The sequence below is a fragment of the Nannobrachium achirus genome (genome assembly GCF_963921795.1).
Source record: "Nannobrachium achirus genome assembly, chromosome: 18".
Taxonomy (NCBI): Eukaryota; Metazoa; Chordata; class Actinopteri; order Myctophiformes; family Myctophidae; genus Nannobrachium; species Nannobrachium achirus.
This window is the reverse complement of record NC_137825.1, coordinates 27,879,739-27,904,161: the sequence shown is the minus strand read 5'-3', so window position 1 is coordinate 27,904,161 and position 24,423 is coordinate 27,879,739. Positions and strand designations below refer to the sequence as shown.

Sequence of the window (24,423 nt, the reverse complement as noted above, 5' to 3'; positions counted from 1 at the left end):
TAGCATATTTTATCAGTTATGTTACGAGGAAAACGTTGAGATAATAGCCATTTTGTACTTCAAGATTAAAATGATACTAAATATTTTTTTAACTGTCCAAATAAATTCCAAATATTTCCAAATGATCTCGCGGCACCCCTGGACTGCCGTCACGGCACCCCAGGGCGCCCGTCACCCACTTTGAAAACCCCTGGTTTAGACCACTACTCCATCTCACACTACCTATTCTTTCTGGCGCTTTTGAGTAATTCTTTTTCGAAGAAAATGTTTGTTTAGAAGAAAATTTCTCAAATCATGAACAGTAGCGCTACCAGGAGGCCACAATAACCTGACCTGGTGGAGACCTGTGCTGGGAAGAGCTCTTCTTCTAGTTGGGTATTGTGATCAAAATAAGAACATTATTACGGTGTGTAAAACCGAAAATCAAAAATGTGCCACGGACAAGGCCACGTCTTTGCCACAGATACAATTGTCAGTGTACAGACATATTGATGACCCCTGTGTATATTACATACAGCAAGGTTGTTGTTTCCTTACCGGAATGTAGTCAGGCAGCCACTCAGGGATGCTCAGGTTGCCAATCTCTATTGAGATCTTCTTACGGTGGCCTGGCTTGGTGACCCCGATGGCTGTCAGATCCTGCAGAGCAAACACAGTGTTTAGATATCACATATCACAAGCTTTATGCTTTTTAAACACTGCTTTCTTTACGAGCTACACTCTAGTTGTCTCCACCAGCCGAAGGCTGAGGGAGAGTATGTTTTCCCCTCCGTCCGTCCGTCCGTGCGTCCGTCCGTCCGTCCGTTTGTCCGTTACCAGCTAATCTCCGGCGCCGTTGGCCCGGTCGCTGCCAAACTGTGCACACACACTCCCTCGATACCAATTCAGAACCTCTGCCCCAAATATTTCACATGGGCCTGTTCTAGCGCCACCAGGAGGCCGACTTTTGCAAAACTAACTTTTGCCAGTACTCCTACAGATTTTGTCCAAAAATCACGTAAATCAGTATACAGTATCTCTACAGTCATGTGATCGACATGGATGTGTCAGATTTTCCATATTCCATCCTGATTGGCTAAAACTGGCTTTCAAAGTTTGCAGGATTGGTCAGTTTTGAATAAAATGCCTGAAATCCTGAACGCAGTGTGCGATTTTGGTGAAATTGTGCATGCACATTCCCAATAGGCAGAGGAATAAATGCCACTTAAGAAAAATCAAATCAGCCTCATGGTGGCGCTATAACAGGCCGATTCATGTTTTCACCTATAACTCCACTTATTGAGAAATTGTGCACGCACATTCCCACTAGGCTGAGGAAGAAATGCCACATCAAACTTTTCAAATCAGCCTCATGGTGGCGCTATAACAGGCTGCCTGGCCTGGTGGAGACCTGTGCTCGGAAGAGCACTGCTTCTAGTTAGTCAGTTTGTTTCAGGGGGACAGTAAATAAATGTGAGATAAAACAGTGCAACTTAACAGAGAAACTTGCTGTATAGAAAACAGTATTATATGCACAACACGTATATGATGCGCACACACAGCGAGCATGTACAGTATGAGCACAGTGTGTGGAGGTTGTAAAATAGCACTGGGACTATTTTTACATGCCTAATATGCATCCAAAAATGGTCAACAAAGCCTTAGTGGTTGTACATTCTTGGTGTAAAATAACAAGAATAACATGAATTTCAGTATCCACAGTATAGAGTTTGCTAAACAGATACATCAGGGATGACATCAGAGACAACAGGCCATGATCAAAAGCAACAAATGCAAGTGTGTTAGCTATGCTATAACTGTCCCAACAACATTAAGGAATGTGTACTTTTCTCCAGAAAAAGATTATTGACATTCAAAATTGGTGTAGCATCAGCTTAGCTTATTAGGGAAACAGACACAAGTGGAAAAAAATCAAACCTCGGTTCGAAGTGGAGCGGTGAATCTGTGTGTGTGTGTGTGTGTGTGTGTGTGTGTGTGTGTGTGTGTGTGTGTGTGTGTTTGTGCCTGCACAACAGCGCCCCTCCTTTAACTTGTGTGGCCACTCAAGGTATTGCCAGGCTACAGACATACCCAGCCAGCCAGCCAGCCAGCCAGCCACATAGCCAGCCAGCCACAGACATACCTGTCTATTGGGAGCGCTTTCACCGCTCCAACAATATGATAAGCATAGCTTTTAGTCAATGTTTTTAATTTTGAAAATTTGTGCAAGTCTTTGAATATTTTAACCCGATTCTATAAATGTCTTCTGAATCCTTCTTCTCAAACTTCCAAAATTACATTTCCAGGGACCCCCCAGAAGCAGAGATTCAAGATCCAAAAGTTTGCTTTCAGAAATAGGCTACAGTATTCAATGATTTGCGACATAAAAATCTCAAAAATATCAGATCTACAAGCACTCGGTGCCGCGCTGTGAGCTTGTATATCTGCTATCTTTTAATTATACTTTTCTTTCTTTCTTTTTTTTTTTGCATAAAATAATTCCAGGTTAATATCACCAGTGCACACACACACACACACACACACACACACACAGACCTCAGGGGTCATCCTGCTGATGGTGGGTACATCGTATCCTGCGGTGATGAAGTTGGATGTGTACTGCTCCAGCTGGAACTCACACAACCACTGGTAGATGGCCTCCGAGTCCTGCATACACAGAGGACATTATTATCTTATCAGTGGTGGAAAAGAGCACTCAAATGTTTTACTTATGTAAAAGTACCAATACCGTAGTGTACAAGTTACAAGTAAAAGTCTGTAATTCAAAAGTGACTTGAGTAAAAGTACAAAAGTATTGGTATCAAAATGCACTGTAATTAAAGTACCAAAAGTAGAAAGTACTCATTATGCAGAATGTCCACTTCACACATTTTCAAGTGTATAAAATGTATAAAAACCTATTGAAAATAGCAGATCTACAAGCTCACAATGCGTCGCATCGTAACACATTGTGCGCTTGTAGATCGGCTATTTTCAAATGGCCGAAATGTATATAGGGCTGAAGTGGTTAATGTATGTTTTGTAATAATAATCAAAACCTAGAAAAAGTAACTAGTAACTAAAGTTTTCAAATAAATGTAGTGGAGAGTTAAAAATGTTTAAATTGGATCCGAGATGTGGTGGAGTAGAAGTAAAAGTATTGGAAATTGGGAATACTCAAGTAAAGTTCAAATACCTAACAATATTACTTAAATACAGTGCTTAAAGGACCACTTCACCTCTGGGACAACCAGATCTTATTTTATTGTTTGGGACACGCATGCAACAACTGGTCATGTGATGCAAAATGCATCATATGACCAGTTGTTGCATGCTGAAATACTGAAATATCTAAAAACACAGATTGAACACAAAAAATAACTCAGGATTGTGTTGATCGTGTCCCAAACAATAAAATAAGATCTGGTTGTCCCAGAGGTGAAGTGGTCCTTTAAGTAATTATACTTATTTCATATACAGTTTACACCACTGGTTGTACAGTAATAACTACTGGACATTCATGCACTACTGTACATACCAGTGACATGCAGGAAACATAAGGGTAGTCAATGCCGTGAAAACTCCGGCCAAGAACTAGCCGTGGTATTGTTTGAATGATGTCAGTGTTTATGGGTAAAATCCTCTAATAAAATCCTCCTAATTTAATCTCTTGAGAGTGTGTAAAATGTTACCAAATTGACCCGTAAGGGTTATTACTGTGGTAAAGGGACATTCACACTGAGCAATATAACTATAACTATAAAAAAAGGTGCAGTTTTAAAAATCAAGTCAAGTGGATGGCTGTGTTCACACCGACAATAAATGGTGAACGAGATAGTTATAGTGATCTTTATAGTTATCGTGTCCGGTGGGAAATGTATAAACACAATTATTTTGTTTATACGCATACAGAGACACACACACACACACACTCGCTGCAGAACTCACCTTGCCTTCCAGAAGTTGTGCTGGTCTCATAAAACCTTTCTGAGGAGCTCCGTTGACCTGCCGACGTGGACCACCTACAAAACATAAAAGATGGATCCTTGTATTTATATTCATTATAAGCATTTAAAGCTTTTGTGTCCTACCCGGGTTTCGAACGCCGATCTCTCACAACTCACATCATGAGACCAAATGTTTCCTGCTGAGCTAAAACAAAGGAGGTCAAGATATGGCGCTTATTAGCTTCTGACAGTACTTCTTGTCAAACAGTAGGTGTCCAGTGTCCTACCTGAGTAGGGAGACCTCCAGCCACTGCAGATGTATTATATGAATGTATTCTACCATAAAGATTGATTAAAACACCATTTCATAATAATTCATTATTATAATATGTTCCTGACTGCAGCTTTAACAAACTTTCACATTTTGGCAGCAAGGATCAATGTTTATTGTGTAGCTGTCAGGTCAGCCAGACCCCCGGTGACTAAACAAACCACAGCCACCATAAAAACACCAAGACAAATATAGAGGGAATACTCAATGTTGACCATATTCTGGCTGCCGAATCACAGCTATTGGTGCAATATGTGCATAATATGTGCTCTGTGTGTGTGCTCTGTGTGTGTGTGTGTGTGTGTGTGTGTGTGTGTGTGTGTGTGTGTGTGTGTGTGTGTGTGTGTGCGTGCGTGTGTGCGTGCGTGCGTGTGTCCGTGCCTGCGTGCGTGTGTTGGGGGCTGCTGTGCTGTGCTGTGTTGAGTCCTGTCTGCTAGTCTTTCCAGGTGAGTGAAGGTGTGTTATCTAAAGATGATCTGAAAGGCCCAGTGAGCTCGCTCATGACATTATCACCACAGCTCACTGAAGAATGCACCCCCCGTGGCCTCCTGCTCTGCCTTGTTTTGACCCGAGGCCAGGGTTTTGATCGCCCCCTCTCTGCCGGACGACTTTCTGTTACATACTGTAGCCCCGCTGGTTCCCAAACCCTGGGTCGGGACACATTTGTGGGTCCCTTGATGTTTTTGTATCCTACATTTTGTTTTTAATTAGTATTATTTCAAAACATTTTAAAAAGACGTTCCCCAAAAAGCTAAGATCTTCATGAATAAAAAAATGCAATGATTTCATTCATTAATAAATAAAATAAAAATCAAAGAAGTTCCATAAATTAGGAAATACATGTTTAGGAAATAGTGAAAATAGCTGATCTACAAACTCACAACGCACCGTGTAGATCTAGTGTTTTCACTAGTTTGGGTCCCGGGTAAACGTCTAATTTCTCTTTTGGTTCTTGACCTAAAAGGTTTTGGAACCACTGATACAGGCCCACTCTTCCCTCAGTCTCCATCTGCCTCTGTGTTGTCTGCACAGCTCTGTCACGGAATGCTGTTTTACTCTATCATTATTCGCTTTGTTTCTGTATTTCTAATTCTCCCTCCCCTGCTTTTCTGCCATCTCTACCTCACTCGCCTTTGTTGTCAACAAGTCAGGGGCCCCAGGTCTCCCAGGGGAGCAGAACAGCACCTAGCGATGACTTATTTGGCCCCGGGGGGAAGAAGAGAGACAGGCGGACAGGCGGAGAAAGAAAGAGAAGGACGGAAAAGGTGTTTGTGTGCATCTGCAGTTCTGCACACCTCGTCAACTCCAAAACAACACTCACTGCTACTCGCAAGACCAAAGAGGGAGATTATAACACACATGAGACAGTCCATACGAATCATCTGGTGTATTGTCATTATAAATAGCAAAAAGCTGCACACTTGATTGATTTATTTGAGACATAAAACAATGTTTAAAAAATATGCAGCTAACCTGCCTTTATAAGTGATGAGAGGTCAGGGACTCAACCATGATGAAGAAAAATATATATTCTCAATGTTTTTCTTTTCCGTATCCAGAACATCCATATTCTGACCATGTCTAAATCTGATCTCACAATTTAGCATTCATGTTTTCAGTGAGAAGTTACTTTTGAATAATTCATCACTATTAATAGCAATGACCTCTGGGCCTGGGCAGATTCCCCAGGGTGATGGCCTAAAACATGCAGGAAATGCTACCAAAGGAAATGCTAAAACATCCTGCCTAAAATGGAAAATAAATCAATTCGCAACTCTCACCCTTCAGGAAGAATACGATTGACCACATGCTGGTCGTTTTGCACTTCATTTGTCCTCCGTTTCTCGGCTCACCTGTAGAACTATCTGAACGCTGCCCCGCTCTCTGGCCTGATGCTCACGCTGTCAACGCAACACCTCTCAGCTTCTATCGCTCTCTTTTCACTCATTCTCTCGTCTTCCTCCCGGCTCCCTCTCTGTGTCCTCTTCATTTAACTGAGAGGTTTCACACTTTTTCGCTCCCTGCCGTGTGTTTTTCCGTCTCCTCCCCTCCACCCTTCCCCTCCCTCCCTTCCCTCCTTTCTTCTCCTTCTTCTCTCCTTATCCCCCCACCCTACCCCCGGGTCAGTTGAAATCCTTCACTCTGTCTTGCATGTCACTCCTTCGCTATGAGAGAGTTCCTTGGCCTTACTCAGCACAAACATCCTAAGCCAGGAGAAGATGTCCCAGTTCTTTTCCCTTTCTTTCTTTCATACCCAGAGCTTACGTAGATCAGATGGCTCATGCTGAGATGACCTCCTTTATGTTTCAAAGACATACTGTATATCCCTCCTCTGTTGTTCTTTACTAGCTTCTTCAGAGCAGTGATCTGTTGTTTATATTGGGTGTGGTGCGAGGGGGGAGCTGATGGTGTTTATTGGTTTCTGTGGTGGTGTGGTTATTCTGTCTCCTTTTGTATTTACCTGTAAAGACTCAACAGATTGGTCTTCGGGAAAGTGGAATACACTGGAAATATGTCATAGGACCTATATTTAGTAGCCAGCAGCAGCAGGCAGGCTGTCTGTGCATCTGTTTTGCTATGATTTCTCAAAAGATTTTAATTCATGACGTGAATGTACAGCAGTCTACCAGTAAGACGCCTAAGGGCGCAGGACGGAATTAATTTGGGTGTGTGATTCGAGTTGTGGCTGGTTGTTTGTTTACCCAAATATGGATATGAGTGAGGTCTGACATCATAGATGTCTTATGTTATAGACCACATGACACAATACGTCCATATATGGGCATTCCAAGCTATGGGCTTAATAAAATATTGATTGTATGTATATATATTGTGTCTTGGACTTTCTCAAGGACACACAACCCGGGGGGAGACGGCCGGGATGAACGTACTTGACTCCCCTTTCCCCGGTTCACTTTTAAGTGTTGCTGCCCTGAGTGCTCTCATCCCCTAGACATTTTCAGGATGTAACAGGATCACTTTCAAACACTGACAGGAATATAGGGTGTCATGTTTAAAACCCATTTAAATCTTTGCTTTGTGCAAGACCAAGATGTGCTTTATAAGCTTGGCCAAAGTCTCAGAATGTATTTCATGGCCGGACACCTTATCTGAGGAGGCACATAATTGGTTTTAGACAGAATTATATTTCCCTAAGATTCAAGTGTGCTGAACAATCATAACTGCCATCAGTATTCCACAAGGCAAATAAGAACAGGGACAGATGATTAGGACAGTGACTTACCTGAGGTTCCATCAAGCTGTTTGCTGTGGTCTGAGGTATGGTGATGGTCCCCTAGTTCACCAGCAGAGGGTGCCAGCTATATAGAAAAATTAAATGCAGTGGAAACAGTCTGGTAAGTAGGTGGGCTAGTGCAATGATCTCACTTAAAATGGATTAATTGCAACCTTTAAGGTGTTAAAATAAATCTTACACTGCTAAGCACTCATAAAAGTCAGTTAACTCTCTGGAACGTACAACAGTGAGTTTAATGTTCTTATCACAATAAAACAGTGGCTTGGAAGTATTTGCGTAAGCTTTCCATAGCATTCCAGATCTAACCTTGCCAGTATCAGGGGTATGGCGGGCATGAGTCCCATTCTGTTTGTGGCCACTCTCTGAGCTCTGCCCACTACCAGCGCTGCGACTGCTGCCAACACTGCCAGCACTACCCACACTGTTTCTGTCACCTGAGAGAGAGAGAGAGAGAGAGAGAGAGAAAGAGAGAGAGAGAGAGAGAGAGAGAGAGGGGAAATAGCAGTGGTGGAAAAAGTACTCAAATGTTTTACTTAAGTAAAAGTATCAATACTGCAATATAGAAATACTCTGTTAGGGTGCCCTCACACCAAAATATCTATGAGAGTGGAATCCGCGTTCCGCCAATGCATTTCAATGATAAGGGAGCATTTTTTGCAGAAATCCTCTGCTGGCATGAAACCGCTTCACTCTCATTGAAATGCATTGGCGGAACGCGGATTCCACTCTTATCCACGAGTTTCCTACGCCCCATAGTGCATTGCGCAAACGTCTGCACCGAGGTTCCGCCGCCGATTTACAAGCTCACAACGGGTTGCATCTGCGACGCAACGTGAGCTTGTATGTCTGCTGTTAAACCCGGAAGTTTGGTCCTGATAGTCTCCAGTAAACTCCTGCGGAAACTTGTGGATAGGTATTTTGGTGTGAGGGCACCCTTACATGTAAAAGTCCAGAATTCAAAATGTACTTAAGTAAAAGTACAAAAGTATTGGCATCAAAATGTACTTAAGTACAAGTAGAAAGTACTCATTATTATGCAGAATGTCCCATGTCTAAAAATCTTTTGAAAATACCCGATTTACAAGCTCACGATGCGACACATTGTGAGCTTGTAGATCGGCTATTTTAAAATTGTACTTGGACAGTACTTGAGTAAATTTACTAAGTTACTTTACTCCACTGGAGAGAGAGAGATGTGAAAATAAGAAAAGTGGCGTGTGAGAAAAGATTATTGCAAAGGAAAACAAGATGTAACCAAAATATCCAGTATCCAACACAGTTTGTCTCCAGGGGCCATCAAGGAGGAAAGCAGGGGGACTGGCAAACCTTGAACACTCTGTTCATGACCACATTGTGCACCACATTGAAATGGTAAATGGTGCATTTATATACAGTACACCTGGTATTAACCCAGGGACGTGCTGGGCCCCTGATTCAGCCCGGGAAAAAGAGTTGGAGAGGCCCTCATTGCGTGCTATAGAGAGAGATCTCTCTCTATAGCGCTGCTGCTACTCAAAGATTTGCCATTTCAGATCATGACAAGTGACAAGCCAGTGGGCCAATTACATGAGTTATATTTCGTCGTTATCGGGTGGAAATCTTGTATGTCCAAAACCGATGGTTTACCAATGATTTAAACAGCCGATCTACAAGCACACAACGCCTCGCACCGCGACGCGTTGTGTGCTTGTAGATCTGCTGTTTTCACTACTTTTGTGCGACGGCCTTGTATGATGAAGCAGGGCTTTACTTTGCGAAAAAATCGACAAATTTGAAACTTGGAGATACGAGAATGGAACGAAGGCCGACATTTTATTTTTATTTTTTTCCGAATGGACCTGGACCGGCCGGGAATGAACCGGCCGTTCGGGAGTTGTCCCGCTTTCCCCAATGGCCAGCACGTCCCTGCATTAACCACATGAACCCTAGAATCCCCATTTTGGGGCAAACATTCAGCAGGAATAGCAGATCAGCTATTTTCGGCAGACATTTGGTGTAGAGAAAAGAAGTGAGGGGGCCTAGTATAGACCTGGGGGACTCTGGCCAATGATGTATATAGGGTTTACTGTAAGTAGTTAAAATGCAATGTTTGTGGATTTCGAAGTGTCTGTGTGTATATGGTTCATCCATTATCAAGACAAGATATTCAGCTACAAGATCACAATTTAATAGAAGGTGTAACTGCGTTCTATGGATATGATGCACACACTTACTGTACCATGCTGTAATGCTGAGGAGGAAATTAGGGTTATTGGACCATTAGCCGTTTAAGTCAACATGTGCTGTTCATTAGGTGAGGATTTACTGGTAGGGGAGGGTCAGAAAGGTCAACACTGTGGAATACAGAGGGATGAGAGGGGGATATAAAGCTTCCTTACAGGATGGGGGTGCACATGGGAGATGGGATCCAGAGAGGGTAGCATGTTAGGCCACAAAAAGATGAATTAACCGAAACCTATTATGCGCTAGGCACATTGAGATCTGCATGTTGGTTATGCGCAAGCATAAGCGCAGAGGCGCTGCTTTTCTTCTCACTATTCTCACTGGCTCGTGCACGTAAAAATCCCCCACTCTGGGCGGAAAAGGGGTGTCTTCTCATAGAAATACAGGTGTATATAGGGTGACCAGACATCCCGGTTTGGCAAGAATAGCCATGAACAGTTGCACGCAAACCTGCATGTGCGAGTGTTTCTTTGGGGTGGTGTTCCATGCGTCGCTGTAACGTTTGAGGTTACTAGGAATGCAATCTGGCTACTAGGAATGAGATAGATGCTAGAATCACTGTCGCACTCAGAACCTCATGGGGTAAAGGCAAGAACTGGGAATGACTGTAGATCAGCGGGGCGGGTAAGGGCTCAACTCCTCACACACGGGAGGAAGGGGATAAGGGACAGAGCTGCTTAGTGACAACACACAGGTTGGGTGGCTGCTTTTTGAGGGTCATAGCGTCCACACGAGGGTGGGGGTGCGGGGGAGGGGGGGTGCACACAACACTCTTACCAGTGGGAGAGCTCCTGAGGACCCAAATGTCCTGAGTGGAGCAAGCAGGACTAGTTGGGGCTGAGGACTGTCTGCCAGGTGGTGCACCTAACAAACGGATGCACATATACGTATAAACACGCACACTTTAGCCAGGAGGAGCAGCCACTAACTAACACCAACATATTTGGTAGAGAAGGGCGCCAGGGTGGTGATGGTTGGTAGGAACTGGGTTTATCGAGCCTTCAGATGCTGTAAGGATATTAACTCTGGAGGATTTAACCACATGAACCCAATTCTGAGCGTCATAATAGGCGGAGAATCAGCGAATACAGGCGAACATTCGGTGAAGATTCCAGATCTATGAACTTGCAGATCGGCTATTTTCTGGAAATAAATCTGGAGTAGAGGGTAACCAAGTATAGACCACAGGGGGGCCTCGATCAATGAAGTATGTACGGTTTCATAAAAAGTGAGTGAGTGAGTGTGAAAACTGGGAGTGTACCGGTATGTGCGTACCTGCAGACTCATAGGCGAGGGTGTAAGTGTCATCGGTCTGAGGGGAGGGGTCAAGGCTTGAGGGAGGAGCTCTGGACAGGAACTGTTGGCGTTGGCATGGCAGTGAGGCTTGGCGGGAGAGAGTGCCCCCTAGGGACAGGGAAACAGGTATGGGAAATGTAGAACATGCAGGTTTGAGTGTTCATATACTGTATGTGTGCGCATCCGTGTGTACAAGAACGGCATGTGCAGCCACATGGATTCAAACCCGGGTCTACCTGATGGGAAGTTTGGGAAACCAAACATACTGCTTAACCAAAGGGAGATATTAGGCTTCTGGGCTACAGGCAGGGCTATTTTGCCACATTCACCCTGCTTTGACGCCCCTCACCGGGAAACCTGGTGTCAATGTGACCACCTGGGTTTGAAAACCAGGTCTATTACACACGCACGCACGCACGCACGCACGCACGCACACACACACACACACATATACCTAGGACTTGCGACGTAAAAAAAAGAAAAAACGTAAAAATACTTATTTGCGATGTTCCTTTTAGGCAGGGTGATTAACTGTACTTGTACTGCATTCTTTAATGTATTGACTATACTTGTTATGTTCTCCACTTTTGTCTAATAAAATACTCAATCAATCAAAACACACACACACACACACACACACACACACACACACACACACACACGCACGCACGCACGCACGCACGCACGCACGCACGCCCACGCACACACACAAGCACACACACACTATTACTGTATGTTTATTAACTGCAGCTGTGTTGCTCACTAGCCTGCCATGTTTTTAATCTGTATTCTTTGCTGTATTCTTTTATCTGAACTGTGCTCTGTTTGGTAACTACAAAATCAACCTCTTTTAAAAGAAAAAACTGCCTCTTTTGGCTGTAGAAAATGAATCTTGCAAGTACGTGATGAGTCTCATCACACATTCCATTCATTGAATGGAACAAACAACAACTTAAATAGGACATATTCAGTCTAAATCCCTTTTGGTGTTATATAAGGGCCTGCTGAATGGGAATGTAAGATCACCAGTACTTCAGAGAGGGCTTAAACACCCTTGTGTGCCTGTGCGCGTATGTGTGTGTTTTGCGTCTGTGTCAGTCCATGGGTGCTGACACCACTGACATTATCATCAAGTGCACACACACACACACACACACACGCACACACACGCACACACACGCACACACACGCACACTCACGCTGAGTTTGCCTCTAAAGCAAGTGAATTGTACGTTTCTTTCTCTCCTCTATAGCGCACACGCACGCACACACGCATGCACACACGCACGCACACACACACACACACACACACACACACACACAAACCTGCACACATAGATGGGGCACAATATCTCAACGCAGACTCTTGGGGCTTTAGCACTGTGCTGACACTTCCCAATCTGGCCCTAGTAATCCTATTAATGTGTGTGTGTGTGTGTGTGGGGGGGGGGGGGGGGGGGGGGGGGGGCTGGCTCACTTGCCTTAAAATGAAATTGAGCAGTGTGTCAGATAGGGTTGTATGTGTTTACTAACTAGTTCTTACTGTTGTTGCCCTGTTGTTTGAATGCTATAGCAGTGATTCTCAAACCTTTTCATGTCAAAATGTTTTGAGCCAGGTAGATTTGTTAAAAAATCGTCCAAACATTTCAGTGATTTTTGAATTGCCAACATACAAATGGATCCCCGTACCGAGAACCACTGTGCTAGTGTATATTTTGGGCTGCAAAACTAGTGGGGGATTTGTAATCCATTGTTTGTCAGAGTTAAATTAGAATGTCAAGCATGCCTACAGTAGTAGCTTGCCAGTGACCATGCCCCCACATGACACACTAGCTTGTCAATATCGCTGTTCACTGGGTGTAGGCTACTGCTTTGGTGAAAACGTGAGTGTGCTACATTTACTAAACAAAAATGATATATATATATATTTTTTCAACTGAAAATTTGCTACTATTGTCAACAGTTTAAAGCGGCAGGACAGCCCAGGGTTTTGCCCTACTTAATTCACCATTATTCCTCTATAAAAATGTTTGCTTTTGAGATGGTTAGGTACCCCAAACTTATACAAATCTGGTACATTTGTATTCTCTCAAGAGTTAGAAATGAAATAGATCAAAGGAAACACAGAAGATTTTATTGTGCATTAGCGCAATTAGATCCTTGGTTTACTGTAACAACAATATATAGAATGCAATTAATCTGGGGGTGAGGAGAGTGTGAAACATACACTATCTATCCTCAACTTTCCAACATCCCATCGTGCATTGCGCAGAATGTGCAGGCAGCTTCCGGCGCCGCAGCCGAGTGTGATCTACATGCTCACAACGGTTGCATCTGCGACGCGACATGAGCTTGTATGTCTGCTGTTAACCGGAAGTGTGGTGCAAAAAATTCTCCAGTAAATTCCCGCGGAAAGAGGTGGATAGGATTGAATCATGTATATGAGCAGATAGCCTATGTGTATTGTCTGTAGGTCTCTGTGAGTGCATTGCATTCATGTGATGGACAGCACAGGTGCATACTGGGTATTTCTACCTGCTCTCCTGCTGAGGACCTCCACAACAGAAGGGGGGAAGAAGCCCACCCGGTCCGTTCCCCTCTGGTTGTCATGGATGTAACCTTTCCATCGGCCGTCCGAGTGCTGTTCCACCACCTGCAACCAATCACATGTACAGTGTGTTATTATTGTTGATTCAGAACCAATATCTTCTGTCCCAGCGATTCCCAACCTGTGTGTGTGTGTGTGTGTGTGCGTGTGTGTGTGTGTGTGTGCGCGCGCGCGCGTGCGTGTGTGTGTGTGTGTGTGTGTGTTTAACTGTCCACACTTAGGTGCGGTATAGATCTAATCAGAGGAACACACGGGCGGCTGTCGCCTTACCACAACAGCTTAGCGCAGTGAGTGTGTGTGTGTTTGCACATCTCTGATATGCAAACATGACTGGGGGGGCAAAACCTCAACAAGCTGGATGGACTATGAAAGATCTGACACATCCATCTTGATCACATGACTAAATAGATAATGTGTACTAATTTGCATGATGTTAGGACAAATTTGTAGGAGTAATATCAACAACTTTTTATTTTGCAAAAATCTGCCTCCTGGTGGCGCTATAAAATGTGGGCCGTGCTTCTGCTCTGGCATCAAGGGAGTGTGCGTGCCGTGCAGTTCCGGTGCCGGAGATTAGCTGTCCGCAGACGGACGGGCGGACACACACGGACCGCGGGCAGACGGACGGACGGACAGACAGACAGACAGGGTGCAAAACACAGGGTGCATGCCATTTCTTTGGCCTGGTGGGAGATAAAAATATTCAGGCTCTTTCTTGTTGGGAGTCGCTCTCCATTCCGACATGTCGCCACTCCGAAATTGACTTCTAATTGTCGGAGTGGCGACACTCCCATAGGGGTTAAGTTCAGGGTTAGGGTTAGAGATAGGGTTAGTGTCGGAAAGGAGACATGTCGGAAAAGAGACATGTCGGAGTGGCGGGATGTAACCTTTCTTGTTGTACTGCACAAATGTTAAGTTTTCTAGTCAGCACTGAAATGTTTGCAAATACAGGCTATATGTTTTGCCATGATGACATTAAAATACGACCTATATAAATGCTGAGCTTGTAGAAAAGCATTACCGCGGGGGCAAGTTCATTGGAATTTATTTCTGTCAGGACCTGAGTTAATTTCTCCTTAAAGGTTGTTGGAAGTAGTTGGCGTTACTCTGCTGTAGGCGTACTGTACTCATGATCATCTGGCTGAAGAGGAAGATGAGTTGTCCCAGTGTATCTGGGCCGTGGTATTGGACCCTGACCCTGAGAGTGAAAGAGAGAACAGTGATCCCAATGACACAGACGAACCTGTCAGTAATTTCCACGCCTGAGCTGGATGTTGTCAAAGTTTTTGAGATGGAGGTTCTTGGTAGTCTGCAGAGAGGGTTTGGACGAAAATATCGGTTGCGACAAATCTGCTGCTAGAGATAAACTCCCTGAAGTAAGTAAGTACGCACACAACATCATCCTGAATGTTAACCAGTAATGTGCTTCCAGAGTTTCCCTTCCAGCAGCATGGCCCACACAGCTCACGACATCCCAATGCGTCATTCATCTTCTTCCTCTGATGAAGAAATGGTCACCTGTGTTTAAAAACTATGCAGAACGAGCACAAGACCATTTGGACTGCCTGGAGGCCTTTGAAGAGTACTTCCTGGAGCAGGAGAGTCACTGGGGGGGGCAATGGTCAAGGTGCTGATGAATATGTACCAGCTGGACATACTGGATTGATTGATTGATTGAAGACTTTATTAGAAGTTTGCATAGAAAAAGGTACAGTTTCATGACGGTACAGTTCACTGGTACAAGGTCAACTAAAAGGAGATCCTAGAAAAGACTAAGCTTATTTCCATAGGAAACCATTGAAGTATCTCATATAACATTGAATGACAGACGGATAGAACACAGTACTATGCAGTAGATACCGGTAGGTAGAATAAAATAAAATAAACAGTGCAAAAAATATATACAGTAGGTCATCTTGTATTGATTGATTGATTGATTGATTGTTTGTTTGATTGATTGATTGATTGATTGATTGATTGGTTGATTTAATACTTTATTAGAAGTTCGCATAGGAAAAGCACAGGACAGTACAGTTCAGATACAAGGTCTGCTATAGGATTTAAACCCAAGAAAGCACAATGGCTTGTATTATACTGTATATAGAGTATATACATCTGCAGAGCAGGAAGAGTTTCCATCGTCAACTCTATGTCAGCTCTAAGTGTGCATGTCAACGGGTCTTTGACTCCCCAGGGGCATATTTTTAAGACAATAATGAGAATGAACCGATGAGCTGAAAAATACCCATTGTGAGTGTTAACAAAACGCCTGGAGAAGCCAAAAAAACACGTCCCCCTTCTCAACAGGATAGGACAGCACAACAACATGCAAGTTCCAACAGGATCAGGGAGATGTCAAAGGCACTCTTATGACATACGGTCACAAACAAGCACATAAACCCCCACAAGACCCGCCCACACACAACTTGCACACAAACAACCGATGACTAAGAGCAAACAGTGGTGTGTGTGTGTGTGTGTGTGTGTGTGTGTGTGTGTGTGTGTGTGTGTGTGTGTGTGTGTGTGTGTGTGTGTGTGTGTGCGTGTGTGTGCGTGTGTGTCTGAGTGAGTGAGAGAAAGAGGATGAGTCTATAATGAAAGAGTGATGGGAGCGAGTTGTTACCTGCTAAGTCTGCTCAGTTCTTACTGAGGGTACACAGTCAAATTGTTCATTAAAACAAAAGTGCTCATTTTCCTTTGCCCTTAGGGGTCCATTTTCTACACTCTCTGAGTAAAATGAACACTCCGACACTTGACTGTGTACAGCAAATTACAGTGCAACATAACCCACAAAATGCTAATACTAGACTAACTTAACACCACCATTGAACTTTACCATTTATCACTTTATCCTTACATAAGCCGGTGTTTCCCCTGCTAATGAAATTGCAAGGAAATAGGAGTTGGTAGAACTGGTAGACTACACAGTAAAATACTTAGTTTTATTCTGAATAATGTACAAATCGAACCACATGTACACATTGAATCAAATGCACCCATAAGGGCCCATTTTGGTTCCATTTGTACAATCTTTGGAAAAAGATTCAGAATCCAAACTAGTTTCCCCTTGACAAGAGGATGCCAGTAGGCCTACTGCTAAATACGCCCAACAAACACAGCTGGAATTTACACATAGAGTAGTCTCAAATTTGGAAAAAGGCGCAATCAAAGTATCATTCAAATCCCTCCGAGATAACTAATCCCACGTCTGAACCCGGGACAGGCCTTGAAGAATGAATGAATTAAGTCACTGCATTAAAAATGTGAGGAAATGAGGTCAGAGAAGAAAAAAAAAACATCCATTCCGGGGAATCTCGTCAAAGACAGGCGCGCTAAGGAAAGATAAAGAAGAGGAAATGCGTGAATTCTATGTGAGCCTAAATGGATCCAGAGAGAGCCGCTGTAAAGACTTGACCCGAGGACATGAAGTATACTATATGAGTATGAGTCACTGCTGGAGCATGCATAACACCCCTCCCCCCCACAAACACATGGCACTCAGTGTACACTCTCATTTGAGATCAAAGGACCACTATGGAAATAATCACTCAAGCTTTTTTTTGTGTTTTGACCTTTTGACAGATAAGTACAAAAATACGTTCATGTTTCTGATTTGTTGTCAATAAAATGTCAATCGATCATTCAAACTCCAGACTGTTGGGAGAGAGAATGAAGCCAATCTATGACATGAGACTGAGACACAGAGACGCACCCATGCACACACACAAGCAACACGTACCATGATGAGGTCCCCAGCTCGGAGGTTGAGTGCGGTGGGGTCGTGAAGGTTCCAGTAGTCTTTCACCGCCCTGACCTGCAGAGAACTCGATGCTTCTATGTCAAGAGCAAGAGACAGAAAGACAGAGACAAAAGAGAGAAAGAAAAATAATACAAATCAGGTTGTTACGACACAAACTGAATGTCTTAGCTATTTGTAGGTCCAACGTCCTGACTGGAATAATAAAACACGTTCAACCCAAGGTAACAACAATTTCAAATCACTGGGTGCTGGAGCATCACAAGATAAAATAAAATAAATAGTCCAAGATGGCACACCAATTATTATAGTTTGGTTTATTAATACACAACGCCTCAGTCAAGTCCCCCTTCTGACAAACAAATGTCCAAGTAAATCTTCGACCCTTCATACAGTACCTGTTGGCATCATCATTCTAAGTACAGCTGCCACAGCCTGGGTTGAACATAGTACAGTTTAGCACACTGAGAGAGGCCGTCTTGTGCTTGTCTTGTGCTGACGCGCTTGTGCTGCAATTAACTGATCTATTATTATTGGAGTGCGGTCCTGGAATACTGTTTGATTAAGTCCAATATCCTCACATGTCCTGCCTCTCTCTGTCTCGTACTGAAATAGTAACTTCATAAAAACTACAGCAAAGCATAAAAAAGGACAAAGACTGCTACTGTTATCGTTTGAAGAGCAACTGACCTCTGAGAAGCTGTTTGATTTCCTTGCTTGCGGTAGAAGTGGTGAACTGGTTGACGATGTCCAGCGCCGTCTGGTTGTATGTGTTGCGCATGTTCACATTGATGCCCGCCTTGAGGCACACACACACACACACACACGCATGCACACACGCACGCACACACGCACACGCGCGCACGCACACACGCACACACGCACGCACACACGCACACACACACACACACACACACACACACACACACATACACACACACACACACACACACACACAGAGACTCGGCGTAAGCACTTAACACAATAACACACTCCCCCTTTCATAAACTGTGTGTCGACAACTGCCCCTCATATTAAAGAATAACATGGACACTGAGTGTGTCATTTTAAGTGAAAGGAAGAGCTACTGATATGGATAGAGCTTAATTCTTATATTTCAGGACTTTCAGGAGAGACGTTACCTCAACCTAATACAGGGACAAACAATATATCTGTCTGACAGAATTGAGTTGCACAATATTGTCCTATATCATATGTTTCAATATTACTTTCCACAGGACGTCATGACTACATTTCTCAATATTTTAAATTTCCTTTTCTTTTACCTGCCTTTGATTGAGGTACCTTTCTTTTCTTTTTCTTTCTCTTCTGCACTGTAACAGTAGCCTATATGTTATTTGTAATGTATAATTGTTTTACCTTAACTTGTTTTTTTTGTGTAAAGAACATTGAATTGCCTTCAGTGGTGTAAAGTAACCAAGTAATATTTACAGTACTTATACAGTTTTGAGGTATTTGTACTTTACTTGAGTATTATTTCCAATTTCCAGTACTTTTACTTCTAGGCCTACTCCACTACATCTTGTATCCAAATATTGTACTTTTTACTCCACTACTTTATTTGAAACCTTTAGTTACTAATTACTTTGTAGATTTGGATTATTATAATAAAACATACATAACCCCTTCAGCCCTATATACATTTTGGCCATTTTAAAATAGCCGATCTACAAGCTCAATGCTTCACAATGCGATGTGAGTACTTTTTCCACAACTGATTGCCTTGTTGTTGAAATGTGCTATACAAATAAAACTGCCTTATCTGCAGGAGTATTAGCATCCTAGCAGCCCAGCCCAACCCAATTTTGATATATCTTCTAAAGAAATATGTCAAAACAGTGACTGACATCGCCAGTGCAAATTCTGACAGTACTGTTGTTCTCAACATTGTGCAGTCTATGCCTGTGTTTGTGCTTACATCGAGCAGCAGCCGCACTACTTCAGTCTTGCCATAGAGGGCAGCCTCGTGCAGAGCGGTCCCAGCTTTGGTGGCTCTGTTGATGTCAATACCAGCTTTGAGAAGCAACCTGAAAGTAAAACAACAGCAACAACACACTCAAATAAGATGCAGTCGAAACAGTAACTACTGTAGTACCGCATAGAGGCAGATCACTCCACTCAAATAAATATCTAATTGAGTCCCCCATCTACCCACCCCCATGCACACATGCACACATGCACACGCACTCACACAATAACAAATCTTTCTCTTTTTGGCAGAGGTTGAGTTCAGTGTTGATTTTGACTAGAAATGTAGATGTAGTTTTAGTCATATTCTTTAGAATAAAAGATAATGTTGTTTTAGTCAAATTTTTGTCATCTGAAATGCTTTACTTTATGCTCTAGTTTTAGTCGACTAAATCTACAGTTGATTTTCTTGACTAAGATGTATTTTGGCAGTGCCTTGTGATGGCGTCGTAATGGCTGATTTTACACTTGGTTGCATGCTGAAAATAGACGATACTACAAGATCTGCCATTTTGAGCTGGTAGATCTGCCATTGTAGAACTGAGCTTAGGGATAACGAGTCATGAGCTTGTAGATCTGCTCAACCAAACATAAAATATGACTTGTCTTTTGGTACTACTGGATCTCTTACACTAGTCCCTCCCTAACATTTTAGTCTAGTTTTTATTTGTCATTATATTTAGTCTCAGTTTTAGTCGCGTAGCATAGTTTTTATTTAGTTTTCTTCACTGAAAAAAGGTAGTAGACAAAGATCTTTCATCATAGTTTTAGCCGACGAAATGAACACTGCGTTCCGTTGGTGCGAGCAGATAACATGACAAACTTCTGCCTTCTCGCTGAGTGGACTGACTGCGAAAAGGATGTGTCGCTGTTGTCTCAATCTTTACGGGGGACCTAGAATTCTGGGAGCCTCTGTTCAGCACGCCCCTGTTAAAAACCCAGCTGCTCTACAGCCAGGGAACATACTGTAAGTGGGAGAGGATCTCGCTGACAGACCACACCTTTTTTTTGGCGTCGATTAGTTGATATATAAGGAAAGAAATTATCAAAACAAACACCCCAAAAACGTGCTTCTCAATTATTCGGTGGAGAATTGGTTATTGGTTTTGAAGATTGATTTTCTATATATTTTCAATTAATTTCGCAAACCCTAACCAGCAGTCTCCTTCCATTCTTCCTCAGCAGCAAGCTCTAATCGCTTTAAGCCTCAGTTATACCTAGTTGTGTGCCGGTGTCGTGCTCAGTAAATAGCAGATCTACAAGCTCACGACGCGTCACATACGTGATGCATTATGAGCTTGTATATCTGCTATTTACCACATGCAACACCAGCATGACACCAAATCAGGCTTTACGATGAACTGTGAGGGTAGCCTGGGGGGTCTGAAGACTGCCTCACAGCTTCAACTTCTGAGAAAGGCACATGAGACACCTACTACTGCGGTTTGAGAATAGTTGGACATCACAGCTCTCACCAATGAATTCTATAGACGAAATTGGATTTTTGTGGAAAAGGATCTGCTTTACCCAAAGGAAAGGAAAGGAAAGGACATCATGTGTGGACCAACCCACATGTTTAAAACCACTGTACTAGTCCACATCCCAGGTCAGGGGGGCGAGGGATCCGTGGGAGGTTTGCAAGGGGGAATGTTGTGTTTTAGGGAGGCTGGGAGTCATTATCAGGTTGTCTGGGAAGCCGGGTGGAGCTGCTTGGCTGCATATACAGTACATACACATTTAGACACACACACACACACACACACACACACACACACACACACACACACACACACACACACACACACACACACACACACACACACACACACACGCAGTGGGGGCAGCCCTCCCCCTTCCAATACTCATTACACAGACTTGATAAGGCGAGTTAGCCGTCAAGGAGGATTTGAAAGATGAAGGATGCGCGGGGGGTGCAATGCACAGACGTGACAGGGAGGGATGGAGAGCATGTGAACACGTCAACACTCTGAGCTACAGCTCACTGTGATCTGGGGACTGCCCATAAGTCCGACATTTCATTAGGTCCTCAACGTTGTGAGCTTGTACTGTAGATTGTCTATTTTCACTACTTCTTAAACATTGTTTTCTAATTAATGGAATTTCTTAAGATTATAATGTATTTATTTATGGAAATGTATATATTTATTAGCCTGGTTCCAGCCCATAGACCCACCCACTCTCAGAGTGGACTGTTTCTCTGGTCTCGTCTGGTGTTGTGTTCATAATAAGCGCTATTTATCCCGTCTGAAATTACAGCTCCTCCAATGAGCACAGGGGGTGGGGGTGGGTTTAACGAATAACCAATCCGTGCCGCCATGGCCCGTTTTTCAAACGACGTCATCATCAGTGCGTCATCATCAGAAGACGAGGTGCTTTGCTTTGATCTGTAGTGAATGGTTTAGGGAAAGTCATAGTCCTTCCCCTCCAGAAATCGCTCAAACAGGGCACAATGTCAGACTCAAGCTTCAGCTGAGTCTGAAATCAGGCTATATATCTATTGTATGTAGAGAAAAAAAAAGATTTTTACTCCAGTTGTGACCCATAAAGATTGCTCTGTGACACCACAAATGGGTCCCACTGTCTGAGAAACACTGGACCAACCTGATGATGTCCTTGTGTCCGTTCCGGGCTGCCAGGTGGAGAGGCGTGGTGGAGGCGGAGTCTACACCGCCACGCCCCTCTCCCTCCAGCAGGGCGGCGACCATGTTGCTGTTCAGCAGCAGCTGAGCCACCTGGAGGGAGAAAGAGAACTGTTGTGATAGAAGAAGGCTAGAGCAGGGGTCTTCAACGTTTTCAGGCCAAGGACCCCTTAGTTGAGAGAGAGATGAAGCAGGGACCCCCACAACCTTTTCATAGATTCCATATAGTTTTATTGTTTGACAGCACAATCAGTGTATTTTGGATTCATGTCAATTTGTGTTTTCAGACATTTAACCACTTGAACCGTCAATACTTAATAAACTTGAGCTTTCACTCTGTACTTAATCTGCTCTTTTTTCCTCTCTACACCAAACCTCTTTGCCAAAAAGAGCCGATCTACAAGCTCACAACGCCTCGCAGCTGCTCTTTTTGGCTAAAGTTCTCAGAATATGGACGTTGGGGTTCAAGTGGTTAATATAAAAAAGGAGAAAAAACGTTTCTACCACACAAAGATTTGGAGGACCCCTGTAGTGACTCTGAGGACGGAATACAACCACCCTAAAGGCCCTTACCTACTGGGCGCGATAACTATATGACGACGACGACGGCGTTCACATCAATTATGATGGCTTTATCGTTGTGGTGTGGACGCTACAATTCACTTCAATTGAAAAAACGATATTTTTTTTATCGTTATCACACCCAACCATTGAGTGACCTCTAGACCTATTATAATAATGCACATAACAGAGCTGCTGCCTTTAAACCAGTGTTGCCAGACGTACGATAATTATCGTATTTGTACGATAATTTGACCCTCTGTACGATGTACGATCAATAATTCCAAAAATGCCCAAATGTACGATAATTTCGGCATATCATCAAAAAGAGCGTGAATTCACTATTTTCCCTGGCTGCTGATCTGGGATCTGGTTTGGCTTCTCAAAATAAGCCAGGAAATCAGTCAATCTGACCCTAGATCTGTACTTGGAGGCATTAAAAACACTGGTTGCATCTTTCCAGACCAGTTTCAGGCTTTTATTTGTGTAAGCTCCAAGAAGTTGCCTGCCTCCACACAGCAAATCTGATGCGTTTTTTGTCACGCAGGAGTCTAAAACGAGGTCGTTTCTTACACTAAAGACGCATTTTTTGGTGAAATTACGTTTCTACGCGAGTGATTTCTCTTTTTTGGCCGTGTACGATAGTTTCATGTCAAATACGATAATTCTGAGCCTCCGGTACGATAATTCAACATTTCCCATCTGGTAACACTGCTTTAAACTCATTTTAAATCTGAGGCTTTTTTTGTATACTACTTAACACTTATGTTGCAATGATTTTTTCTCTTCAATGTCTCGCGTTGCCATGGTTACCATAGACTTCCATGTAATTGTGCAAGTGTGTAAAAACTGCACGCCCATGCCTAGATGATGCACCACGTGTGTAGATGCTGTTCACAGCTTTCAAACAAAAAAATCCGCTTGGAAATCCGTTCAGGCATTCATGATTTATCAGCCATTATGTTTTCTTCAGATGTAAACAAACATGGCTGCCATGTTTGAAAGAATGGGTTGGTATGGGGGTTAAACATGCAATTTCGCGATCGCGATCATGCCTAATACATTTCTGGAGGTCCAAAAAAAAAAATTGAAAAAAAAAATGTTGAATTTTTTTTTTTTTTTTTTTTTTCAAAAACGGCCCAAACTCGGGAAACTCGGGGTTGGCACAGCACTAGTACCAATACAAACCCGGGAAACTCGGGGTTGGCACCATATGTGTTAAAATCGTTTTGAGGAAAAATGCTGCTCTTTTGTCCCAAAGCAACTGAAAATGATTGCTGCTATATTTGTTCCAAAAAGCTTTATACCCCGTACATGTACTGAATATATCGACACAATGTGACATACTGTAGCTCTGTTTAGACAATGCTGTCGAGTGAAGGCAAAGAGTGAAAACAGAATCACAGGCAAGGATTAGTACAGCAGCAATGCTGTAGTTGAGTGAAACTGTGGATGTGTGAAACTGAAAACACATCATGTACTTCTAAAGCCCTGTCAGAAACACAAGATACCACTGCATCTGGTGCCCATATACTGACACACGCACGCATGCATGCAGTCACGCGCATACACACACAAGTGCACGCACGCACACACACGCATGCACACACGCACACAGAGTCCCTATGTCAATTGTCTAAATCCTGCTGTTCTCTACCAGCCAAACTGAAAACTCAGACCAGAGTGCCAGAAGATTTAATGTAATAGGCATGGAGAAGAGTGTGTGTGTGTGTGTGTGTGTGTGTGTGTGTGTGTGTGTGTGTGTGTGTGTGTGTGTGCGTGCGTGCGTGCGTGCGTGCGTGCGTGCGTGCGTGCG

At 43.3% G+C, this 24,423-nt stretch overlaps 1 protein-coding gene across 1 annotated transcript in view; it reads right to left on the bottom strand.

Annotated features, from left to right (window-relative positions):
- Nucleotides 1–24,423, bottom strand: part of LOC308303006 (caskin-2-like) — a gene marked incomplete at both ends in the record, with an annotated part of 70,650 nt that overhangs the window by 10,944 nt on the left and 35,283 nt on the right. The window contains 12 exons of the mRNA XM_080747325.1: nucleotides 538–639; nucleotides 2,536–2,646; nucleotides 3,928–4,001; nucleotides 7,502–7,577; nucleotides 7,820–7,947; nucleotides 10,514–10,600; nucleotides 11,012–11,140; nucleotides 13,568–13,685; nucleotides 17,380–17,474; nucleotides 18,088–18,196; nucleotides 19,337–19,445; nucleotides 22,009–22,139. Coding sequence (XP_080603451.1) covers nucleotides 538–639; nucleotides 2,536–2,646; nucleotides 3,928–4,001; nucleotides 7,502–7,577; nucleotides 7,820–7,947; nucleotides 10,514–10,600; nucleotides 11,012–11,140; nucleotides 13,568–13,685; nucleotides 17,380–17,474; nucleotides 18,088–18,196; nucleotides 19,337–19,445; nucleotides 22,009–22,139 — 1,269 coding nt within the window. The remainder of the gene's footprint in view (nucleotides 1–537; nucleotides 640–2,535; nucleotides 2,647–3,927; nucleotides 4,002–7,501; nucleotides 7,578–7,819; nucleotides 7,948–10,513; nucleotides 10,601–11,011; nucleotides 11,141–13,567; nucleotides 13,686–17,379; nucleotides 17,475–18,087; nucleotides 18,197–19,336; nucleotides 19,446–22,008; nucleotides 22,140–24,423) is intronic.